The following is a 17,112-nucleotide window of genomic DNA, read 5'->3' as shown; positions in this document are numbered from 1 at the left end:
GACTTTAGTTGATAGATATAGTACAAGGAGCTTAGAGTATCTATATACGACTGCGCGATATATATATATATATATATCTCTTTTTGTAAACTCAAGTTTAATTATAAAATTTGAATAAATTCAAACTAATTATATAATAAGTATATTATTGTCCAATTTAATTATGTAGTGAAATATACTTGTAATGTGATTGATTTGATGAAATATATTTAGAATGGTGAAATATTTGAGATATTAAACTTGATTTTATATATTTATTAATGATGATCACATCCATCAAAGATGAGAATAGAGTCGAGATAGTCGGACTTTACATCTTCTTGATCCAATCAAATCGAGAGCGCATTACCGTCTTTGAGTTGGATGAAATCATAAGTATGTACATACGTTCGTGAAGTAATTTCCTACTCTTTGGAGTTGATGGATCTTTGAAAAATGAATAGCAATCCAACCAAATTCACAGTTGTGTGGGATTTAGTTAAAATTTATTGAAATTGTTTTGTTTGAATAAATAATTTTAATAAGAAAAACGAAAATGGGAAAAAATGCACATATTTGAATTTCAATTTACGAGAAACGAAGAAAAGGCATAAAGATTTGGTAGAAGGAGACAAATATTACAGGAATCGTGCTTCTAAGAAGCAACCCACCCACCCCCCCCTCCCCCAAGACAACAAAAAGGAGAGAGGAATGCAGAGATTCTATTTCTGTAGTTCAGTCCTTCATATCTACTCACTGCGTTTCTGACATTGAATCTCTCTTGAAAGGTACATTTCTCTTCTTTTCTTCCTGCTTTCAACCCTTCTTTACTACATGTATGGGTGAATCACTGCTTCAAATTCTTAAATCTTGTGTTTTTCTCAATTGATTGGCTTTTTACAGGTTGGATCTTTAAGGGAAAAGAGATGAGTTCAGATTATTCCTTTCTGTACTAGAGAAATCTTACATGAATTAATAGCGTAAAATTTTTTGGACCTTCTTTTTTTGTTTTTCCGGTTTCCACTTTGAGGTCCGTGTTAGGGTTCAATGTGTTTTTCGCTTTGCTCCTCACGAAATGGTGCTGAATTTAAGTTTTCATGACTTATTGCTATTGCCTTATAAGGGTTTATGAGATCAGAGACCCCTTAAGCCGGTTTTCAATTTTTCCTCTTCTTCTGGCTTTTATTTTTTGCTTTCTTTTGATTTGATATCTAAGTTGAGGCCGGATTTCACATATCTTCTATTGTCAGGTTCAAATTACAATAACTCCAATTTTCTGCATTTGTTATTGTTAATGCGCAGGGTCTTTTAGATGGCGACTGGTAGAAATTTTATGGATTATTTTGAAATTGATGTGATCTCCAATGTTCTGGGATTCTTGAATAATCCAGCTGATCTTATCCGTGCCAGTGCAGTTTCGCGCTCTTGGCGCCATCATGGTGAGCTGATTGACACTTTACTTGTTTCTTTGGGGTTTCATCACCAATTGCATTGTATTGTTCCCCCTTTTAGGAGATTTTGGCCGTTTATTCGACAAAATACTCTTGTTTTGGTAACTTTTAGTGGCCGGCTGTCAGGATTTCCTCTGTGTTGGTTTACTTTCTTGCTCTTGTTTTGCATGCATGCTTTTGTTTTTTTCTTGTGGTTCATTGATAAATCATTGCTCCAGAGAATTTGTTGAGGGCTGTTACTGTCAGTATCTGGCCGTTGACTCGATCGTGGCATTAACCCATTCGTAGATTCAACTTGGCCCACTTCACTGATTATGGACTGCTCTTTTAACTAACCTGGGAAACTTAAATAATTTTCAATTGGACCATATATGCTTCAATTTTCTTGCTTTGCGAATATCCACTGTGCAGTACCAAGCCTATGTGCTGGCAGCATGAGAAACCATCGAACTCCTATTTCATGTTTGGATTATCACTGTGCTATAACGATTATCAGCATCAAGTGCCAAACAGCCAAAGGTCCAAGTTTTCTGCTCATAGACCTCCTGTCCTGGGATACATGAGCATGAGGGCAATCCTTGTATTTATGATACAATTTGCAACACAAAATTGGTTAAACATGCTTGTCATTTTCTTTCAATGTTAAAGAAGAACGCAGACTTCTATAAAGACTAAAGTTCTTTCTATTCAGAGGTCACGATCATTGTGAAATACCAAAAGTTCTTTTCATGACTTATTCTTTTACTTTTTCTGCATTCGTACGACAGAGGTTTATCCTGAGATCATCAAGATCTGCATCAAAGTTTGTAAGAGGGAATGTTTTATTGAAAGTTTATTCATCAAGATTTCATATTTGAATTGGAAAAGATTATGTGCAATAACTTCTTCTGAAGTAGCATCATCAATGAAATTTATCTGTTGATCTCTAAGCGGTTGATATATACAGCTTATATCAAGTATATAATTGCCAAATTGGTTACTGCTACTTGGTTATTTTTAACTATATATGTCATTCAATACCTTGAGATGGAAGATCTTATCTTGTCAAGATTCTATTTCTATTAGTCCATCTTAATCTGCTTGGTCTTGTAGTTTTGAGTCTTTTGACTTAATTCACCGACCATGAGATGCTTCTCTTCATCACCATTTTTACAATGTGCTCATGAACGATCATTGTTCCCTTCAAAGATTGTCCATTTGTTATCTATTTGTGTTACCACCATATCATGTAGCTATCAGTTTCTTGATTGAATGTTAAGTTACTTTTGCTGAGGTTTTAAGTGTAGAATCAATTTCGTGTCATTGAACTTAACCCCATATTCGGGCTATTTTTTCCAGAGTGAGATTTTAGTGGCTCTCCTTTTCAGATCTGACAAGGGAGAATAAAAATAAGATTTCTCATAATGCCTTTTGTTTTGGGCAGTGGTTGCAAATGGCCTTTGCAAAAAGCTTTGGTTGAGAAAGTTTCCTCAAGTTACCAATGTTGCCTATGCAGTTGAAGACAGTGACGGAATAACTAAACTTTCAAATATTTCATCAGGAAGTCCCGCAAACTGGGAGGCTCTCAAGAGGGATCATAAAATCTACTCTTTTCTATTACAGCCTCTAGCAAAGCCAATAATTTCTCCCAAGGACTGCTTAGGATTTCCAATTGGTGCTTCCAGTACGGATCATGATCTAGCTGAAAATGTTATTAATACTCTGACACCAATTGACAGATATCCCGGCGGTGCTTCATACTGGTCTAGCAAAGGAGAGAAGGACCCTAATGTGCCTGAGAATATATTGTACAGACTAAACACTAGTATCTCAATTGTGACTGAAGTCCATATACGACCCTTTCAAGGTGATACTTTGGCGTGAATTGGTTTTGCTTGCATGTGTTTTTACCATCTGTGGTCTAATTTTTAGCAGAATTCTTTCTCTCTCTTCAGCATTTTGGGAGCCTGGAAGGCCTGTTTACTCACCGAAGTCAGTGCGGTTTCGGTTGGGTCGTCCGAAATCCATGGTAGATGTGGAGATTGATGTCTGCCCAGTTCAACAGCCTTCTGTTGACAAGTATATATGGACATATACTTCACCAGTGTTCCCTATGGCACAGGTTATCTATATTGTAGTTTGTGCTGATCCCAGAATGCTCTCTTGTGTTGTAATTCTTTTATTTCCCATCTTACATGGTTCACATTTTGGTTCCCTATTTTTCTTTACTATTTTCAGAATGCTGTCTTCAATTCTAATTCTTTCCTTTTCTCTCATATAGTTCCATTTCAGTTGCATATTTTTTCTCTTCCCTTTAGGGTATACAAATATTTGTCTTTTTCTTTTTGCATTTTTCTTTTTCTTCTTCTATCTTTTATTTATGTAGATGTTTTGAGGTTTAGCTATCAGCATGTGCTTATTCATCCCGTGTTTAAAGGATTTCTATTACATGATGATGCCAAATGTAGTTAAGGAATCTTCTAATTTCCTAACCTAAGTTGCAGGCCATTTTCCTGGGACATTCTAATTGTATCTTTAGTTCTGTTAGTTTACTTTCTCAGTAAAAATTTGTTTAGGCACTTTCTGATGTTCCATGTTATGTTAAAATTTGGTTACTTCCCCTCAATAGTTTGCTGGCTTAATATTGAATGCAGGATTTTGTGTATGAATCATTTCCTTTTCTTCAGTTGCATCAAGGAAATAGGGGGAGGGGGGGGGGGGGGGGGATTAATGGCTTTTATGACGTTTTCTGCTTAAAATTTTCCAATATCTGATCAGGAATCATGCTTGCAACAATTCAAGCTACCAGAACCTGTTGTTTGCGTGGGTGGAATCTTTCAGATTGAACTGTTTGGCAGGGCTCGGAGAGGTCCAATAGATGGACTGTTCTACATATGGTGAGTCTCACGAGATGTCCTCTTTCCTTCTCTTATCAGAATCTTAGGCATACATCAGTTCTATTATGTTGAGTGGTGAGACTGTAAAGCAGTAACGGAAATTTTCTTTTTCTAGATTATAGTTGAGCAATAACTATCAAGATAAATGTTTCTTCTTTTGTAGCAGACAATAGATTAATAGACCCTTAATAAGATTTCATGTATTACACTTTATCAGTTAGACAATTCTCCTTATTTGCGATGAATTGGAATTTGAAAATCTTCACTGCAAATGATTCTCCCTATTATTCTCTTCTTGCCCTCTGTGGAAATACCAAGCCATATGGGATAGTGAAGCATTTTCCTTAAGATAAAATGCGTAAATTAAAAAAGCTAACTCTGGTGTTATGGTCAATGGGATGCAGTTTGGGTTACATTAGAGTCCTGGGGCATTCCCTTGAGCCGGCATTCAACCTTGAGATGTATCCATCAGGAGAGCTGCAGCTGAAGTATTATCCTCATGCTCTTGAAGTTCTTCATCGAAGCTTTTCTGGTGAACGTTCTTCATCTGTAGACGAAGCAGAGAGTGAAAGGCTGCTGCACAGGGCGGAGTTGCTGCTGGAGGAGATGGCTGAGGAGGTACTTGATGAATGGGATTAAGCTGAGGATGGGTATTAAATAAAGGTCCTTATTCTGTAAGGCGAACTAGTTTGATGCACTGGTTTATGTCCAGTTCTTGCTGCATGTATGTTGAAACAATACTAGCTACAAAATACTAAAACGTATGAGGGTGTCTCAATACTTTTTATATTTATAATTTATGGTTTACTTGTTACCAAGTATTTCTTCATTTGCTTCCTCTGTTTCTGTGTGTGTGGCATGTCATTTTATCTGTTGAATGGCCATTGTCTCCAAATTTTGTACTTCCGCGGAGCTCTAGGATCTAACTTTCTTTGAGGAAAAGGGTTGAGATTGAGCCCTTTTACTTGTATATGTCCATGTGCATCTTAGACATCATCCTGATAACTTGGCTTTTAATACCATATACTGAATCAATATTGCTTAATGCTACTTTCACCGCCTTATCTCCTACTATTTTCACCTGTAGCCATATTTTTGTTCAATTTTCAGGTACAGATTCATGTTTACCATGAACTATTATTATGACATTTTGCTTTTGCCTGCCTGCCTTTCTCATCTGTCTATCTATAAAACACACGCACCTACAAGTGTTCTTAAGTGAACCGACCAAAAGTATACCTTTAAAATGTTAATATCCATATAAACTTCTTGTTCTTTTCGTCTTCTCTTTTCTCTCTCTAATTCATTATTAAGTTTTTATTTCTTTTATCTCTTGTATATAAACTTTTTACTCCTTTAAATATCATATTTATTCTTCTCAATTGCCTTAATTTGATACACATTAAAATAGTCCAAGTACGTGGGTTCACATAAAAAATTTAATACATGTTTTGAATTTTATTTAAGCAGAGATCGAGTGTGCCAATTATATTAATATTTATAAAGCATGTACGTGACCCCAAGATTTGCAGAAAATCTCTGTTTATAAGGTATCCGGCCTTATATTTCTAATGTATGCTTTAAGTAGAATCGCGCCATGCCTCGGACATAAAGAAGCCGTACTAAAAGAGAAGCGAACCAGGAAACACAAGCAATACCAAGAGGAATGCCAGATTGGGGTGGATGCAACATCAAAATGTACGATAAACCTGCTGGATTTAAATCATACTCGTAAATGTATAAATAGTAGGCATTCTTTGGTTCAACTGAGAAAAACCTAAAACAGGACATCCATATATTATTGTTACACTGTGCGGAACAAAATGAAGAAACACAAAGGTGGGTTAAATAAGTGAAATTTCAATCAAACCCAACTTGTTCGCAAACTGCTCCAATTCATCCAGCTCCTATGTATAAATAATTGTTTCACTGCACTGAGGCCCTTTCACTAGGTAAGCTCGCTTCAGGGAGCCTTGGCCTTCGTTGGAGATGGTAGCAACTGCACAGAGCATTTCATCAGTGAATATTGCGACTATCATAGAAGTGTAATTAGAGTTAATTCTTCTTCGATTTTGGCAATCCAAAATCACGTCACTTGGGGACTTTTTATATATAAATCAAAATAGTTCAGAGCTACTTTGGCATGAATAACTCAATCAGGTGAACTTTAGAAAAGGTATAAAGAGAAATGCCCATATAGCATCATATGACACATCATGAAAACAGGGATACCTGGTAGCAGGAGATGAGAGAGCTCACGAAACCAAAGGCACCCGTCACACGAGGAGTGACTTTCTTGGGTGCCAGCTGAAGCAAGCCAACTGCAACCACTATATCCATGCCTGCTTTAACTAGGGCCAGAGATCTCTCATTTGATTTTTTAAGCTTGCTCCGATATTGTTCATTCTGGTATGAAAATGCAACAAATGAGCAGGAGCAAAGATACCATTTACCATAAGTCTAGGTTGAAACTTCAACTCATCTAATAGGGCTCAGTGGCAAACCTTATATTTGTCAGTATTCTTCAGTTCTTTCTCCAACTTCTTCACTGATGCTGAAAGCCTTCCAATTTCGCCAATCTTAAGCAACAAGAAGGAAGCCCAACAAACATACAACAGCTTAATCAACTCACAACAATACAAAACATGCTGAGGCTAAAGAAACACAAGGAGAGAGATTAGTATACCTCAACCAGTGTGGTGCAAACTGAAGACCCCAACCAGCAGAAAAGAGAGATCCTCCCAATTAGTTCTGTACGTTCCTTGTTCTGCATTAGAAAAACTTTTGCTTACTCATAAAAATTCTTATGAGAACTATGTCAAAATAGAATAATTCTAAGACATACCTTGTATATGCCTGTCCTACCTAACCACACGATTTGATCCAGAAACAAGAAAGTGGACAAGAGTGCATTTTTGGACTGAAACAGATATGAACTAGGAGGTCAGGATACAAACAAAGAATTTGGTAAAAAACAATAATTAAGGAGTTAATACCTTCCCCAGCAAAATTAGAGGGAGTGGAGTTCCGGGGGCACTTGGGCTAATGAGAGCATGGAGATCATTGATAAACTGAAAAACGAAGACATACAGAAACTAGCTCAAGACCAGAGAAATGAATATGAGATTAAAACAGCTCTTCCTGCTACATACTGTATCCACCCACCTGGAAATCTCCCTGCAGAAACTATATACCATATGCACTACATTCATCAAAGAAACTGTTATAAGTGCTGACCTTAAACAAACGAAAAACTTTTCGAGCCAAGCTAGTTGATTTGTCAACATTTTGTGCTGTACCAGGTTCTCCATTACTCAAAAATTTAGAACCATATTGTATTGCCCTGCATATTTTATCCCTGGCTTCAGCCTTGTTCAGATACAGAACAGCAAGTGCAAGCTCAGCTCTGGCGACATCCAACGAACTCATGTTTTACCTGGCGAACCTGAAAAGCTAAGAAGGAAATCAACTCAATTCACATTTGAATTAATAATGTGCAAGTTACATAACTAAGTAGGTCACTACAGTATATCTTCACTGTTAACATGCCTAGCTCCTGGAAAGAGGTAGACTCTGTGCTGCCCTTCAACATTTGAGGCCTACATAGGGCATTTTTCTAATTTACATTAAGAATTACATAGTCATAGAGAAAAACTGGCACCACAATCTTCTGGCTGCCAAACAGCCAAGCATCCCCAAGGTCAATACCTTTTGCCTTCTCAATATCAATATTCCAGTAGCCACATCAGATTGTAAGGGTGATATAAATGCAATTTCTGCTATTTCTCCTTCCTTATAACTATATCTGGTCAACAAACACTATTATTTTTTTACTTCAGCTCATCACCTTCTACGTTACATGAGACATTCTTTATCAGGCAGAGCTTTAGTCCAAAGTTAAATGAACAACCTTAATTACTCCAACTTCTTCAACTTCTATATGAGATATTTTATTAATTCTCATTTGTACTTCATAAAGGAGAGCCGCAGCGATAAGGGTACATGCATGTAGCACACAGGTAATAATCCGAGTATTGGTCACAAATTGAAGCATCAAAAAAGAAAGTGAGATATTCAGTATATCCTAGCTACTGCAGTACACATCATCCGACCAAACCTTCAAATGGATTTCAAAGTTTCCATCTCAGCATCTGCTTATTGATACTCCGGAAGTGAACTAACAGGTTACTATGCCTAATCTTCGAATGCTAATATCTTAATCTAACCGTGATGTCAGCTAGAAGAAAAAAAACACTTCTTTTCACTATTCTTCGAAAGACTATGGCGATACATGACTTAACTCTATGGTCAACGCCTCCAAATTCATATTAAACTACTGTAGGTCAGAACACCAACTCTTAAACGAGCTATGTAGCAACCATTGGATCTGTTTTCTATTGTCCCATAGTCAACCAAGATCACGAACCAAAAATATCAGCCAAAACGGAAGAAGTGGCTCGTCCAGAAGTGTCGATACCAACTAATTTCTAAACTTTACTCCCTCTTATTACAAAGTTCAATTGAAAAAAACAAAAAGAAGAAGAAGAAGAACTGGACCGAGCTCATAGCTGCAATCGGCATCGATTCAATCACATACACAATTCCAGAATACAAAACCACAAAACAGAACCTCACTACAATCATATCAAATTAGAAAAGGAAAACAAAAAAAACCGAGATGAATCAAAATATAAACTACCGAGCTGAATCCAGGAAAATCACAAACGCGAAATTCAAAAACTCTCATACCTGAACTTGAAATCAGTAAGGAATCAAAAAATCAGGACTTCAGATGAAAATCAATACACGTATATATATATATATATATAAATTTAGAAAATAGGAATAGCAGTTATTACCGGGGTCTGTGCCGTACCCTTTCGCCTTGAAATTCACAATATTACTCTACTAATTATCTTCTCCCTCTCTCTCTTCCTTCTCAGAAAAACAGCGTAGTACCATAATTTATTTCGTAGATGATGATTAGATAAGAGGCGTGTTTGGTCCTCTCTTTTCCGCCGTTTCCGATTTTTTTTCTTTTCTTTTATTTTTCTTAACAAAAACGTGGATAATGATACGATCATTTTTGGGCTTCATGTCAATGGGCCACTGCTGATGGTGTAGATAAGCCCAATTTCAAGCCCAATATAAGAAGTGGGCTTTATATGGTATGAACCAAAATTCAAACACAGAAAAAAGGGCCTACATTCTTTGTTATTTATGAAATTTCTTTCTTTTTTAATTTTCTCTTGTGGGTGGGTGGGTGGGGTGGGGTATATTTATGGAAGCATGCATATGTAATTGTTCCTCAACTGGTAGAGGTTAAGAAGTCATTTTCAAAGTGCTACCCATTTCCCAACTCCACCATTCAATCTCAAAATAAATGTTTATATGGTAGAAATAAGGTTGAAAATGATTTGAGTCGAGTTCAAATATATTATTTTTAAATTTTGTTTTGAATGAAAATTGAGTTTGAATTTAATTTTATTTTGATTATTACTTGAATCGAACTCAAATAAATTTAAAATTGGATCATAAATTGAGTATGAGTAATTTGATATTTGTAAATAGGGATAATTACACTCCCTTTTCCTGAGGTTTGGTGTAATTACACTTAAATTTCCTGTAGTTTGAAAAATTATATTTAGCACCCATGATGTTTGCTTTCATCTAATGAATAAGTCGTCCCATTAGTAAAAAATCACTAAATTTGCTGATATTAATAAAAAAAAAAAATAAAAAATTAATATTTACCCCAATTAACTTATTACTCTTATTGCAGGTTAAACAATTTTTTTCCATTATACACTTATAATGGTGAAAATATGCATCCCCACATGTATTAACCCATGAAAACGTATGAGGGTAATTTGGTCATAAGAAAATTTATCTGACTTGAAATAAATTAGTAATAAGTCAATCGGGGGTAAATATAGATTTTTTTTCCTATTTTTTTTTGTTAGTATTAGTAAATTCAATGAATTTTAACTAATGAATGGACTTATTTGTTATACAGAAGCAAACCTCACGGGTATTAGCCCAAACCACAGGAAGTTTACGTATAATTACATTAAATCTTTGGAGAAAGTTGTGTAATATCCCTTTTAAATATATATAGGACTCGAGCCTACAAACCTATCAGAAAAAAAAATTTGTTCTAAGTTGGTTTGTTGAATTTAACAAAAATTAAATTGAAATAAACTTTTATTGATAAATGCAATCAAGTTTTGAATAGATGAATTTAAGGCGTAAGTGGAGATAAAGAAAGAAACAGCCGTAATGGTAGTGATTCTTTTAACAAACCCCATCTTCCATGATGTCACATTTTCATGTGCCATTCTTTTCTGATTCGGGCAGTAACATTACGACCTCAACACAAGAAAAAGAGTTTTGGTTGAATTCATCTGAGAAAATCATTGTTGAGCAATCGAATCATCAGTTAATAATTGTACTTAAGTTTGTGCTGAGTCTTGACCTGCTCAATCATGATTCCAGATCGATAGCCAGAAACAGGAAAAGAACAGACATAAGATAATGTAGTCTGAATACGAGGATTATTAAATTCCTTTACACAGATAGAGGCCATTTGATTAAATAGATTAGAGAGAGCTTTTATGCTTCTCAGTACATATTGCTACCGCCACTTTGTTTCATTCAGAGAATGAAACATCATCAAACACCAAAAATATACTCCGCTTATACAACAAGAACAACAACTTACATCTCTCTTCTTCCTCCTACTTCTTGCTGAATAGACTTTTCAGTTTACCTCTTTCTAATCGTTCCAGTAGTTTCTTCGCACCCGGAATATCCATTTCCGTCAGCTTCTTGAGATAGCCAATCGCCCCGTATGAAATCATCAGCTTCTTGCATTTCTTGCTCGATGAGAGCAACATGAGGCAAGCGACTGCATATTTTTTGGCGGTGTTGTGTGGGCTGGGATCGAGCAAAGCCACCAAGTTCGGCACACTTTTGTCGTCTTTTTTTATGTCTCTGCAATTATGGGAAAAGGTCATCAAGCTAGCAATCGCTTGAGCTGCAACTTCCCTTACATTATTAGCTTTTGCCTCCAGCATTCTTACGAGGAAAGGGATACATCCAGCTTCACCCACTGCTCGTTTCATTTCTGTGGAGCTACAGATTCGGCAGATTGCTGATGCTGCTGCTTGCTGTGCGCCGAGAGACCCGGATCTGAGCACGTGCACTAACCGTGGGAGAAGACCTATGGAGATTAAAACATCCATGGAGACTAACCCAACCAAGTTTCTCAATGCCCCGACTGCAGATTCTTGAGGCAGTGGACCGTCTAAATAGGCCAGCAGGCTCCTTAATCCGCCTTCTGAAATAACTGATCTCTTGAGATCATCGTTACATGAAGTGAGATTCTGCAAGCATTCAGCTGCATACTCCTTAGATCCCAACAGAATCCCACAATCAAGAAGATTAATCATCACTTTGACAATCCCTTCCTCAGCTAGCGCTTGCCGTGCCTCCGGCACAGCAGATATGTTTTTTAAAGTACAAGCTGCAGCAGCTTGTGAAACAGAATCACCAGTTCGACAGATCTCAATCAAAGGCCTAACCCCACCATGGCCAACTATGGAACGTGCCGTTTCAGATGACATGGACAGCCTTTGGAGAGAAATCGTAGCCTTTTCTTTACCGACAGCACCGCCAGATTCTACAAGCCTTATGAGGGGTGGGAGCACACCTTCCGAAACCAGCCAATTCTCACAACTCCCGGACTCTGCAAGTGAGCAGATCACAGTTACAGTTTTTTCTCTGATTCGAGGAGAAGTAGCCGTGAGCAACTGGACTAAAGCGGCAATATTGCTTCGTCCTATTACGGCCAACACATTCTTTTCATCCTCTTTCATGACTTCCACAAGGCTGTCAAGAGCTTTATGCTTTGCCTCCAAGTGGCCGATTTGAAGTCTGGCGAGCAATTCTCTCAAGTTCCCATGAACTGCAGCTTCAGGTTCTGCCGAAGTACTAGCCACAGCCGACGGAAACGAAACCTCACCAAGAACTCCAGTCTTGATCAAGAGCCCACAATCACGCAGATTCAAATCTAGTTTCCCAGCCAGTGCATCAAGATCACTTTGCATTCGAAGCTTCCCTTCGTATTTCTCCTTCACACAAAGCTCCGCCAACTCATTTGCTTCATTCAATGTCTTGGAAACAGCCTGCAATTGCTCCTTACAAAGTGCATTCTTCGAGAAGCAAGGATGGCTAGACAAGTCTGATAATCTCGACGGAATCTGCTCTAATTTTGAAATTATCGTCTTCCACCTCCCTGGAAACCCCTTAACCTCCCTGGCCTTCTCCAGTGCCTTTGGAACAAGACCTTGTGCACAAGACAGCCATTCTTCAGTTGAAAGGCTATCAACAGCAGTATTCTTTCCACCGTCTTCAACCATGATTCTCAGTCAAACTATTGCCGGAGCTGAAAACAACTGAAACATTGAAAAATCAAACCTTAAACACAATGGCCGGATGAAAGAGATGCAAAAATTTCTAATCTTTTGACAAGTACAAAGCTAATTGGATGTGAATCTTGCAGAGAGAGAGAGGGAGAGAGAGATGCATTAGTTGGTTAGATGTGGAATTCGAAGGAAGACAAACCTCCTTTCTTGGTAGCTTCTCAGATGAGCAAAATGTTAAAAGACACAGATTTTTGTGATAGAAAAATTGAAGCTGTGGAGTAGTTGCAATCATCCAAGAATATATTATACATTAGTCAATTAAAATAAATAGATAAAGTGGGTCGACATTAGGGGCTTCGAGAATCTTGCATGATCACAAAATGCTCGTTTACTGAAAATGAGAGCCGACAGGTAATAACAAAGTACCTAATGAAGCACCCCACGAGTCTACTCAAAAGAAACCCTTTATAATAGACATCATTTACACAAATGATGTCTGAAAAAAAATTTACTCCCATATAAATATATCAATCAGCTAATAATACAATGATGAAGATGTAGAAAGACAGTAGATGAAAGTGAAAGAAGGAACTTTCCAACAGCCGTCACTGCCGTCCAATAAAAGCTGATGTCAAACTTTACTGTCATGACCAGTCTACCCTCGGCAGATGAATTTGGTTGAGGAATGAATGCATTAAGGTAGAGAAGCAAATATGCCTTCTCTAAAGGGGTAGAGTAGTAATTGAAAAAGAAGGTAGCTTTACTTTTCAACTTGTGAGTTGCATACTTCCTCAAGATAATTACTGCATTTTTCTACAAGACTTGGATAGCTTAGAATGAGAACAATTGTGAGGCCAAAATTGTATGGAGAGGCCCACAAGTATAACTTTGAGAAATTCTGCAGTTTTAATGTATATGAACATTTGAAAGGGAAAAAGACTTTGCTTTGAAGAGAAGATAGGAGTCTCCATCTCCAGTTGTACATATATATGTGTATTCATGTGTGGAGTGTATTCTTGAATTTCTGATGGGCCAAACACCCAAAAAGAAAAATCAAAGAAATTGATGCAATAAATACCCAAATGATTAAAATAAGAAATACTACCTCAAATCGCTCTTGTCTTTTGCCTAACATTCAAGGCACTCAACACCTTTTTCTGCCAGTGCTTCACTACTTTTCTGCAGCAAAAATCACTCTCAGAAAATAATGCATCATAAAAATGGTAGATGAATCTGTATTTAAACCATTCTGCAAATTTTTGGGGTCTGAATTTAAAAGGAAAAAAGAAGGAAATTCTTCCTTTCTTTTTCTTAAACCTATCACCGACTTGAAACAGGTCTCATGAAGAGTAAGCATGAAAAGACAACTTAAAGAACCAATCTTTAAGAAACAGATATTAAGGAGAGAAATCCCTTTTTTCAGCCAGAAAGCAACCTTATATAACTCCTTACCATCTATGTCTCTCACCTTCCCAAATTTTCGAAGAATCCTAGATATTTTGTTATAGAGAAGAAGGAAAAGCGATCTTTAATGCTTAAACTTCCGTGAAAATAAACAAGCCCAGAACTGCAGTTTGATCCAATAATTCCTTCTTAAAAAAAAAAAACTTTAAAGAAGAACCCACGAAGCCAACCGAGAGAAATACTTTTTCCCTGGAGAATTGAACTTCAAGAATTTCTTAAAAAAAAGCTGCATTCTGGAATCTCAACTTAACCACGATCCAGAAAAAGAAAGAATCCCACAAAGACCTGGCCTTGAAAATCACACACACACACACACACTTCTTCCTCTTCTCACTCAAACTGTTTTATGGTTTATCCAGAATTAATAGGTAGAAGAAAAACCAAAAGGAAAACAAGGAAGATGTTACCTTTCCTAGCGCAGGAGAGAAAAAATTGAAAGGGTGGTGGAATACAAGCAAGTATTTCTTGGTAACAAGAGAAAAAAAATATAATGCAAAGAATCTCGAAATTGAGAAGCAGCAGAGCACAGAGAGTAGTCAACTACTACTACTAATACATACATACATTCGGTTCTGAAAACAGCTCACCATTTCAAAGTTAAAAGTACTGGGGCTTTAGCGCAACCAGACAAAACGCCCAAGAAGAGAAGAAACGACTACTCATACTCTTAAGTTCAAAATTCCAACAAACGATTTCAAAATCAAAAACTCGTTTCTCTCTCTCTCTCTCTCTCTACAGAAGAAGAAACTGTCAGAGCTGTCTCCCTCTCTCTCTCTAGAACATACTGTATTTTAATATTGGCATTCAAACAAACATTGGTGTAAAATATGGTAAATTGAGTGCGTGAACTGTGTGTGTGCATGGTGGGGCTGGCTGGCATAAATGTCGAGCAGAATGAGGGGGGATCGGACGGCGAGGATGAAGCGGAGGAACAGTAGATCCGACCGTTGAGATTGGTCGAAATTTGAAAGTGCTTCGGGGAAAACGAGGACGAGGTGCTGACATGGCAGGAATAGTGCGCCACGTCATAGTTGGGGCCGGTGGGGTTCATGACGGTGGACTTTTTCCTTGTGCACGTGTTGGGAGGTGAGATCGTCTTAGTGTGGGGGGGGAGGGAATGACCCTTTTGGCCTTGGCTACTTTAATTGCCAGTTATGTTCAAAGTTGCCACTGAGTACTGAGTAGTTTGATTGTGTTAGGAGGTGACAATTTCCAACACACACACATTCCCAACACAAGTGCGATTTATTTGTTATTGTTCTTGTAGGGATTGACCCATTTTGATTTGGATTAGTATCTTTAGTACCGTTGGCAGCTTCATGATAAAAAGGGGTTCATAAATGTACGATTTTAAATAAAAGAGTATGATTTTGTACGGATGATGTATGTATATGGTTAATTACAATGATTTTTCTGATTTGGCATAATTATAAATATATTTTTATTATTTAAAAAATTACCAATATTTCTCTGATGTTAAGTCGGACGTATAATAAATAGTCAATATCCACAATTAGATTTTCATCTATTTTTAATGGTGAACTAATTAAAATACCCGTATGGATTAAGAATTATAATTTCACTTGTTTCATAAAAAAGTTCTGATTTTTTTATTGATTGAGTGGATAATTTTTTAAAATATTTTTATTCACTCCATCATACTTTTCTACTAATTTTTAATAAGGAGATAGTTGAAAATTCCATACATCTATTAAAAAATTACATAATTTCATCACACAACAGGAATATTTATAATTTTTTAAATAATAAATAAATAGTTTTAATTATATCAAATATTATGAGAGATGGTTGTAAATTAAAAAATAAATAAATAGGGCAAGGGTACCATCCGCTTAAACTAAGTAGACGCTAGTTTAACCTAGGGCTAGGTGACCATCATCAGTCATCACCCAAAGTTGCATAGTTGCAATTGATGGACGGCATCATACCTCATTCCAAATGCCAAATCGGATCGTGTGACGTTAATTGTGTGATTATAGAGTGCATTAATGTGCGTAGTTGGCACCGGAGCTTAATTATTCAGAGACGTCGACAGCCAACCACATTAACTATTATTATTATAATACCAAAAACTAATCCTCAAATTGAATGAAATTTGAAACTTTTGACTTCGTAATTCTAAAAAACACGCAAAAACAAAAAAGAAAAAGAAAAAGAGAAGAAGAGTTTGATTGTTGGAGTTGAAATTTATGATGAGAAATCTTGCAGAGGGAGGGAGGCAGGAGCGTGCTATCTCTTTCAGCTTTGAGAATGGCAACGGCAGAGGGGACGCCGTCGTTTGTCGATGCGGAGCAACCCCTTTTTCCCTTTTCCTGTCTTGTTATTTCATGCGTCTCGGTTTCTCTGTCCCAACCCCACGCACGCATTCGCATCCTGCACACACTACAACCACAAAGTACAACCCACCCATTTCCCCTTTCTTTTTTTTCAAAATTCAAATGCATACGGACTGTTTTTTCTTGTCAATTGGATTTTATTAACAAGTAATGGGGAAACATGTGCGTATAATTACTGGGGTATTGTGAAGTATTTTGAATAAGATGGTGTAGATCTGAAATGATGAGAGATAATTGACTTAGCCTAATGTCTGAATTCATCATTTTATTGCAATTCTGACGCTTATGACAGAATTGGATTTGGTTCAGGAATGAAAGCCATAGGTTGGAAGAAAGCAAATTGTACTTGGGACAGCTTCCACAAAGGGAACATGAAGAATTACCAAAATATATAAAATATGCTTGCATTAAATCCTCATACAAACATAAAGAAACCCATAATAAGTAAATCATCTTTCACAAGTTATGCAAATAAGCCAAATTTGCCGGGTTCATATGCAGATCATTGGGTAGAAATATTAAGTATTGTGCCAATATCAATCAAAATTCATCATCATAC

The 17,112-nt window shown here is 36.9% G+C and overlaps 3 protein-coding genes across 10 annotated transcripts; 1 reads left to right on the top strand and 2 right to left on the bottom strand.

Annotated features, from left to right (window-relative positions):
- On the top strand, positions 632 to 5,135 carry LOC105172006 (F-box protein At4g00755). 2 transcript variants are annotated; one of them, XM_011093338.2, is made up of 7 exons: positions 659 to 767; positions 883 to 959; positions 1,282 to 1,418; positions 2,854 to 3,276; positions 3,365 to 3,531; positions 4,188 to 4,306; positions 4,711 to 5,135. In XM_011093338.2, the coding sequence occupies exons 3-7, from the start codon at positions 1,292 to 1,294 to the stop codon at positions 4,943 to 4,945; spliced, it is 1,071 nt and encodes a 356-aa protein (XP_011091640.1). In that variant the 5' UTR covers positions 659 to 767; positions 883 to 959; positions 1,282 to 1,291; the 3' UTR covers positions 4,946 to 5,135. The 2 variants fall into 2 exon arrangements, with proteins under 2 accessions (XP_011091631.1, XP_011091640.1); XM_011093329.2 differs by lacking the exon at positions 883 to 959 and having other exon boundaries at positions 632 to 767.
- On the bottom strand, positions 6,004 to 9,320 carry LOC105171984 (peroxisomal membrane protein 11C). 3 transcript variants are annotated; one of them, XM_011093291.2, is made up of 8 exons: positions 9,166 to 9,320; positions 7,544 to 7,751; positions 7,303 to 7,377; positions 7,152 to 7,226; positions 6,993 to 7,073; positions 6,811 to 6,885; positions 6,539 to 6,712; positions 6,004 to 6,305 (listed from the first exon to the last, which is right to left on the bottom strand). In XM_011093291.2, exons 2-8 carry the CDS (start codon positions 7,733 to 7,735, stop codon positions 6,270 to 6,272), a joined length of 708 nt encoding a protein of 235 aa, XP_011091593.1. In that variant the 5' UTR covers positions 7,736 to 7,751; positions 9,166 to 9,320; the 3' UTR covers positions 6,004 to 6,269. The 3 variants fall into 3 exon arrangements, with proteins under 3 accessions (XP_011091593.1, XP_011091600.1, XP_011091609.1); XM_011093298.2 differs by having other exon boundaries at positions 7,544 to 7,759; positions 9,166 to 9,319; XM_011093307.2 differs by lacking the exon at positions 9,166 to 9,320 and adding an exon at positions 9,056 to 9,072 and having other exon boundaries at positions 7,544 to 7,759.
- Positions 10,834 to 14,972, bottom strand: LOC105171946. 5 transcript variants are annotated; one of them, XM_011093227.2, is made up of 3 exons: positions 14,784 to 14,972; positions 13,838 to 13,911; positions 10,834 to 12,762 (listed from the first exon to the last, which is right to left on the bottom strand). In XM_011093227.2, the coding sequence occupies exon 3, from the start codon at positions 12,724 to 12,726 to the stop codon at positions 11,044 to 11,046; it is 1,683 nt and encodes a 560-aa protein (XP_011091529.1). In that variant the 5' UTR covers positions 12,727 to 12,762; positions 13,838 to 13,911; positions 14,784 to 14,972; the 3' UTR covers positions 10,834 to 11,043. The 5 variants fall into 5 exon arrangements, with proteins under 5 accessions (XP_011091529.1, XP_020549545.1, XP_011091537.1 ...); XM_020693886.1 differs by having other exon boundaries at positions 13,838 to 13,906; XM_011093235.2 differs by lacking the exon at positions 14,784 to 14,972 and adding an exon at positions 14,604 to 14,756.

The sequence above is a fragment of the Sesamum indicum genome, linkage group LG1 (assembly GCF_000512975.1).
Source record: "Sesamum indicum cultivar Zhongzhi No. 13 linkage group LG1, S_indicum_v1.0, whole genome shotgun sequence".
Classification (NCBI taxonomy): Eukaryota; Viridiplantae; Streptophyta; class Magnoliopsida; order Lamiales; family Pedaliaceae; genus Sesamum; species Sesamum indicum.
This window is presented reverse-complemented; position numbering and strand designations above follow the sequence as displayed.

Coding starts and splice junctions, on each gene's coding strand:
- LOC105172006 (XM_011093329.2), top strand. CDS start 1,292: ATGGCGACTGGTAGAAATTTTATGGATTATTTTGAAATTGATGTGATC. Junction 1,419..2,853: donor GCGCTCTTGGCGCCATCATG/GTGAGCTGATTG, acceptor TGTTTTGGGCAG/TGGTTGCAAATGGCCTTTGC. Junction 3,277..3,364: donor CCATATACGACCCTTTCAAG/GTGATACTTTGG, acceptor CTCTCTCTTCAG/CATTTTGGGAGCCTGGAAGG.
- LOC105171984 (XM_011093291.2), bottom strand. CDS start 7,735: ATGAGTTCGTTGGATGTCGCCAGAGCTGAGCTTGCACTTGCTGTTCTG. Junction 6,886..6,992: donor TTTGCACCACACTGGTTGAG/GTATACTAATCT, acceptor TTGTTGCTTAAG/ATTGGCGAAATTGGAAGGCT. Junction 6,713..6,810: donor AGAATACTGACAAATATAAG/GTTTGCCACTGA, acceptor TTTTCATACCAG/AATGAACAATATCGGAGCAA.
- LOC105171946 (XM_011093227.2), bottom strand. CDS start 12,726: ATGGTTGAAGACGGTGGAAAGAATACTGCTGTTGATAGCCTTTCAACT.